At 43.3% G+C, this 7,500-nt stretch overlaps 1 protein-coding gene across 2 annotated transcripts in view; it reads left to right on the top strand.

Annotated features, from left to right (window-relative positions):
• Positions 1-2,008, top strand: part of LOC143291519 (uncharacterized) — a 28,414-nt gene extending 26,406 nt beyond the window's left edge. For both annotated transcript variants that reach the window (XM_076601414.1, XM_076601412.1), the window contains exon 3: positions 1,774-2,008. In XM_076601414.1, coding sequence (XP_076457529.1) covers positions 1,774-1,975 — 202 coding nt within the window. In that variant the 3' untranslated portion in view covers positions 1,976-2,008. The remainder of the gene's footprint in view (positions 1-1,773) is intronic.
• The last annotated feature ends 5,492 nt before the right edge of the window (positions 2,009-7,500 follow it).

A 7,500-nucleotide genomic window follows, 5' to 3' on the forward strand; every position in this document is an offset into this window, starting at 1 on the left:
GGGTGATGGTGGGTATGATGATGGGGGGGTGGTGGTGGTGCGGGTGATGGTGGGGGTGGTGGTGGTGGAGGTGATGGTGGGAGGTGATGGTAGGGGTGATGGTAGGAGTGGTGGTGGTGGTGGTGGTGGTGCGGGTGATGGTGGAGGTGGGTGATGGTGGAGGTGATGGTAGTGGTGATGGTAGGGGTGGTGGTGGTGTGGGTGGTGGTGGTGGTGGTGGTAGGGGTGATGGTGGTGGTGATGGTGGGGGTGATGGTGGGGGTGATGGTGGGGGTGAGGGTGGGGGTGATGGTGGTGATGAGGAGGAAGAAAAAGAAAAGATGAAGACAAGAAGAAGAAGAAGGAGGAGGAGGATGTGGAGGATGGGGTGAGGATGAAGAGGAAACAAGAAGAAACAGCAGAAGAAGAAGGAGAATGAGGGAGAGGGGAGAAGAAGAAGAAGAAGAAGAAGAAAAGAGGAGGAAGAGGAAGACAAGAAGAAGAAGAAGAAGGATGGTTAATGATGATCACAACGACGACGACAACGGCGATGATGATGATGATGATGATGATGGTGATGGTGGTGGTGGTGGGGATGGTGATGGGCATGAGAAGAAGAAGAAGAAGAAGAAGAAGAAGAAGAAGAAGAAGAAGAAGAAGAAGAAGAAGAAGAATACCCATACAAGGCCATAGGAACCTCTGACCTGATAAATATCTAACGTTTGATATTCTCTCTCTCTCTCTCTCTCTCTCTCTCTCTCTCTCTCTCTCTGAAGTCTTCTGAATGTATGACTTCAGCATTTTACTGTATATTCCCCTTCAAAGGGGCTGTGGCCTATATTGAATAAACCATCTCAGTCTCGATCTCAGTTGTGTGTGTGTGTGTGTGTGTGTGTGTGTGTGTGTGTGTGTGTGTGTGATCGTTTTTTTTTTCCCTATGTCGATTATTAATACCATGCTTGTGCCTCTGTGTGTGTGTGTGTGTGTGTGTGTGTGTGTGTGTGTGTGTGTGTATGTGTGTGTGTGTGTGTGTGTGTCTTATTTTTACCATGCTTATGCCTTCATGTAGTATAGTATTCGCATTCTATGACTCTAAGTAGCATTGTATAGTGTATTCAATGACATATATAATATAGTATTGTGTAGTGTAGACTCTGTTTCAGGGCGGGGACTGGATTGATTGATGTGGATACTTATATAGCGCCTATCCTCAGTCAGAGACCAAGCTCTAAGCGCTTTACATACACGGGGACATTTGCACCACAGGCTGCCTACCTGGGTAGAGCCGACTGACGGCTGCCACTGGGCGCTCATCATTCGTTTCCTGTGTCATTCAATCAGATTTCAGACGCACACGCATACACACTCAGACAGACATGTAACATTTTACGTGTATGACCTTTTTTATTTACTTACCCCGCCATGTAGGCAGCCATACTCCGTTCTCGGGGGTGTGCATGCTGGGTATATTCTTGTTTCCATAACCCACCGAACGCTGACATGGATTACAGGATCTTTAACGTGCGTATTTGATCTTCTGCGTGCGCATACACACGAAGGGGGTTCAGGCACTAGCAGGTCTGCACATATGTTGACCTGGGAGCTCGGAAAAATCTCCACCCTTTACCCACCAGGCGCCGTCACCGAGATTCGAACCCAGGACCCTCAGATTGAAAGTCCAGCGCTTTAACCACTCGGCTATTGCACCTGTTGGATGAAAAAACGACAGCTCGCCAGTGCTTATCTATTATCCTCGAAAATAAAGAATTTGTCTTGTCTCTGTGTGGAGAAAAGGTTCAGGCTGTTCGGAGAGGACTTCCGCTGCTTCCACTGTGACCGGGGCTTCACGGTGCTGGGGCATTCTGGGAGCACTGTCCTGACGGCCCACGTGACCCGGAAGCACATCGTGGTGGGCCTGGCTCCTGAGCTCGTGCCCGGCTCGTGTCTGCACGAGATGATGCAGCTGTGGGGACAGATGGAGGCGCGAGGGTTGTGATTGGTTGATGGTGGTGATGATGCTGCATTCTGTGGGTGGGTGGGGGGTGGGGGGTTGGGGGGGGTAGGGCGTGGGGGGGAGAGAGGGGGTGGAGGGGTGAGGTTGGGACTATTGGGGGAGGGGGAGGGGTTGGAGGAGGGGGTGGGTGTGGTTGAGGAGGCTTCTGGGAGTTGGGGGGGGGGTAATTTTTTTAATTTTTTTTTATAGAAAATAATTATCTTCTTAAAAAGCACACAAAAACAATCTATTTATTTGTTTATTTATTCGTTTATTTCATTTCTTGATTGGTTGATTGATTGATTCACCTATTTGTTTGTTTGTTTATTTATTCATTATTTATTTTCAATTTGTTTGTTTATTTATCAATCAATGAATCAGTCAATTTATCTATCAATCTATCTATCTATCTATTCATTTACTTACTCACGCACATAAGTATTTATTTATTTGTCTATTTATTCGGTTATTTATTTATTTATTTATCTATCTGGTTATTTACTTATTTATTTAAATGTCCATCTGACCCCACCCTGTTAGGTGTATTTCTAGTCTTTATACTGTGTGATGATTTTATTTCTTTCAAAAGCTGTACAAAAATATGCGGATGACAATCGACAAGTCACGAACCTTCATTCCAGAGGATGCAGCATAGCGTGGCTTTCATTAACTCTCTCCATACGAACGGCGAAAGAGACGACGTTAACAGCGTTTCACCCCAATTACCACCATCAAAATATTGCAAGCGGAAGGCTCTTATACTGAAGAGGTGAATGTTGACAAAGAATACCACAATTCCGACGACGAAAGCTAAAGGTTGGGTCATTCAGACACCCACTGGACATCCGAGAGGACTGGCCGTACTGAGTGAGTTAATTAATCTGTTCGTCTTTTTAATAATGCCACCTGCTTTATCCAACTTCTGTCTTCCGGTTCCGGTTCGCGCGAGCACCTTTTTTTCTATCACATGCAAGTGTGTGTGTGTATCTGGTCTGCTAATTCTCGCAACCCGATGGCAGAATACAAGCACACGCAATTGGCATTTTTCCCTTGCTTCCCCCTCGTCTTGTATTTCGTGGATGTGGTGTAGCGAATATGGATCACCCCGCATGATTTGATTCTTCCTTGAAACCGAAACTGATGCCAGTGTGTGGACTGGTAAAATCCCACGATGAATGTGTGTGTGTGTGTGTGTGTGTGTGTGTGTGTGTGTGTGTGTGTGTGTGTGTGTGTGTGTTTAGACTTTGTTTTTGTGTGTCTGATTTTTTTTTTTTAATTCTTTGATTCTTTTCGATTTTTGTTTATTTTTTTGTTTTGCTTGAAGCAAAACAGCTTTACTTCTTTTTTTTCTAGAACCAGTGTGTGTGTGTGTGTGTGTGTGTGTGTGTGTGTGTGTGTGTGTGTGTGTGTGTGTGTGTGTGTGTGTGGAAGGGACATTTTAAAGATCTGAACAATCTGATTAGTCAGCTGAACGGCAGGAAAATAAAAAGAGCAAACAAACATGAACAAATGTGTATTTGTGTGTGTGCGTGTGTGTGTGTGTGTGTGTGTGTGTGTGTGCGCGCGCATGTGTGTGTGTGTGTGTGTGTGTGTGTGTGTGTGTGTGTGTTATGTATGTGGAAACAAGGAAGAAGAAACCAGTGGCTTGTTTTGCCGCATCTTCAACCAAAAGTATTCTGACAATGTAACGCTTTGTGTGTGTCGGTTTCTGGTCAGTGTATAAAATCTTCCTTGATAATGTCAGTATTTGTATGAGTATGAGTATAATGATAAACGTGAGGATGACAAGGAATATAACAACAATAACGAGGATGGTATTGATGATGATGATGACGATGTCGATGATGATTATTATTTAGACCACAAGTTCTTTAGAACTAACAGTTTTGCATAATCATGTGTTCATGTTGGGGTTTCGACTAAAAGTTCTTAAGAACTGGCAGATTGTATAATGATGTATTCATGTTGGTATTTCGACTAAACTGAATGTTCTTTAGAACATGCACTTTGTATGCTTATGTGTTCATATGGGTACCTTCGATTTTTTTCCCTTTTTTTTTGAAAAAAATTCATTTTATGCGGAATTGCTTGTATTTTTTGTTTTTTGTTCTCCTCCTCCTCCTCCTTCGTCTTCTTCTTCTCCTCCTCTTCCTTCTCCTCCTCCTCCTACTCCTTCTCCTCCTCCTCCTCCTTCCTCTTCTCCTCCTCCTCCTTCTCCTCCTACTCCTCCTTCTTCTTCTCCTCTTCCTCCTCCTTCACCTCCTCCTTCTTTTTCTTCTTCTTCTCGTCCTCCTCCTTCTTCTTCTCCTCCTCCTTTTTCTTCTCCTCCTCCTTCTCCTCCTCCTTCTTCTCCTACTCCTTCTTTTCCTCCTTCTCCTCCTCCTTCTTCTTCTTTTTCTTCTTCTTCTCCTCCTCCTTCTTCTCCTCCTCCTCCTTCTTCTCCTCCTCCTTCTTCTTCTTCTTCTTCTCCTCCTCCTCCACCTTCTTCTTCTTCTCCTCCTCCTGCTCTTCCTCCTCCTCCTCCTTCTTCTTCTTCTCCTCCTCCCCCTTTTTCTTCTCCTTCTCCTCCTCCTTCTTCTCCTCCTCCTCTTCTCCTCCTCTTCTCCTCCTCCTTCTCCTCCTCCTTCTTCTCCTCCTCCTTCTTCTTCTCCTCCTCCTACTCCTTCTTCTCCTCTTCCTCCTCCTTCACCTCCTCCTTCTTCTTCTTCTCCTCCTTCTTCTTCTCTTCCTTCCTCTTCTTTTTCTTCTCTTCCTCCTCCTTCTTCTTCTCTTCCTCCTCCTCCTCCTCCTTCTTCTTCCTCTTCTTCTTCTTCTCTTCCTCCTCCTCCTCCTTTTTCTTCTTCTTCTCCTCCTCCTCCTTTTTCTTCTTCTTCCTCTTCTCCTCCTCCTTCTTCTCCTCCTCCTTCTCCTCCTCCTCTTCTTCTTCTTCTCCTCTTCCTCCTTCTTCTTCTCTTCCTCCTCCTTCTTCTTCTTTGCCTCATTCTTCTTCTACTTCTTCTTCTTTCAAGCCAAGTCTGATAACCGGCTGTGTTCGGATGTTCGTTTTTTTAATTTCATGAAACACAGCAGCATCAACGACAACAGCAACAACGCACCAAAACAATGCCATATGCGCGCATCTTTGTTGATTACAAGTGTCGCTGGAGAAGAAAAAACCCCCAGAGCACCTGATAATAATTCTATCCGAATGAAATGTTTACTTGACTATCGTTGGCTTTGTCATTGATCGATTGATTGGTTGGTTGGATGGATGGATGGATGGACCGATTGATTGATTGGTTGAATGGATGAATGGATAGACTGATTGATTGATTGATTGATGTAACTACTTACACAGCACCTGTCCTCGGTCAGAGACAAAGCTCCAAGCGCTTTAAACACGTTGTTTGTTTTTTTTTGGCACAACAGGCTGTCTATCTGTCTCGGTAGAGCCGACTGGCAGTAACGTTTCTAGGCGCTCATCATTGGTTTCCTGTGTCATTCAGTCGGACGACAGACAGACATACAGACGGACAGACAGAAGGACACACACACACACACACACACACACACACACACACACACACACACACACACACACACACACACACATATACATGAGTGTACGTATCTAGTCTGTGATTTTCGAAACCCGAGACTGAAATACAAGCACATACAATTAACTGACAATAATATTTTCCCCGACTGAAATTGTAGGTCTGTTGCACGTGTCAGTTCTAAAACACATGTAAATGGACATAGACTGTGCGAATCCTACACCCCAAGACGGAATGCAGCATGCAATTAACAGCACTAAGATACATGTATATACACATTGACTGTGAATTGTACATCCCGAGACAGAATTAATTAAGTCTCCTTCACGGCTAATGAATGCTTTTGACGGGAACGTGTCTTTCATAAGGCGGTAGCTGATTATGTTTGACATGTGTATGAATAATAATAGGTAAGCTATGTGGATTGCAGTGTTTCACGGTAACAGTTTTAATTTGACTGATAAGGGGCAAGTGTGGTTTGTACAGACAGTCAAGATTAAACAAAACAACAACAACAGCAACAACAAAGATTAAACAAACAACAACAACAGCAACAACAAAGATTAAACAAACAACAACAACAACAGTAAGGATTAAACAACAACAATAAAGATCAAACAAACAACAACAATAAAGATCAAACAAACAACATCAACAATAAAGATTAAACAAACAATAACAACAGCAATAAAGATCAAACAAACAAACAACATCAACAACAATAAAGATTAAACAAACAACACCAACAACAATAAAGATTAAACAAACAACACCAACAACAATAAAGATTAAACAAACAAACAACACCAACAACAATAAAGATTAAACAACATCAATAATAAAGACTAAACAAAAACACCAACAACAGTAAAGACTAAACAAAAACACCAACAACAGTAAAGACTAAACAAAAACATCAACAACAATAAAGATTAAACAAACATCAACAACAATAAAACAAACAAACAAACAGCAACAAAGATTGAACAAACAACATGAACAACAATAAAGATATATATATATATATATATATATATATATTTGTCTACCTATCTAGAGTGGATTTCCTCTACAGGATTTTGACATAGAACAACACTTAGGTTGCCATGGGTTCTTTTTCAGTGCGCCAAGTGCGTGCTGCACACGGGACCTCGGTTTATCGTCTCATCCGAATAACTAAACGCTCAGTTTGGTTTTCCAGTCAAACTTGGGAGAGAATGGACGAGAGCGGTATTCGAACCCAGACATCCACGAACACTGTAAAATAATAAAAATAATAATAATAAAAACAGCAACAAAAAACCAACAACTATTGACAGTTGGACGTCTTAATAAGCATTCAGCTACCGTTTCTCCGCAATGCACGCACACGAACACGAATAATCAATCATAACCGTTGTTAAAACGTTGTGGATTTGGGGGACGTGGCGTTATCAGCTGATGCGCCAAGACATCTTGCCTGCACCCTAACACCCCTCCCCCCACCACACACACACACACACACACCCTGCCCTGCCACACCACGGCCGAGCCCCCACCCCCACCTCCCTATCTCCTTCAACAGTCTCTAACTCGTCACACACACACACACACACACACACACACCCGCCCCCCATTCCCTATCCTCAATCAGCCCACCCCCCTAACCCCAAGGCTTAGATTAAAACAAAATGCATTTTATAGAACTCAGTCTTGAACGATTCCAGATCCTATAAGCCAGACCCGATGCAGTGTTGTTCATGAATCAGCCAATTTTGTATATAATACTGGGAAACATGTGGAAGTGTCCAATGTCCAAAGAAGGAGGAGGATGAGAAGAAGAAGAAGGAGGAGGAGTAGGAGGAAGAGGACAAGAAAAAGAAGAAGCAGAAGAAGAAGAAAAAGGAGGAGGAGGAGAAAGAGGAGGAGGAGGAGGAGGAGGAGGAAGAGGACAAGAAAAAGAAGAAAAAGAAAAATTAGGAGGAGGAGGAAGAGGAAGAGGAGAAAGAGAAG

This window comes from Babylonia areolata, chromosome 17 (assembly GCF_041734735.1).
Source record: "Babylonia areolata isolate BAREFJ2019XMU chromosome 17, ASM4173473v1, whole genome shotgun sequence".
Taxonomy (NCBI): Eukaryota; Metazoa; Mollusca; class Gastropoda; order Neogastropoda; family Buccinidae; genus Babylonia; species Babylonia areolata.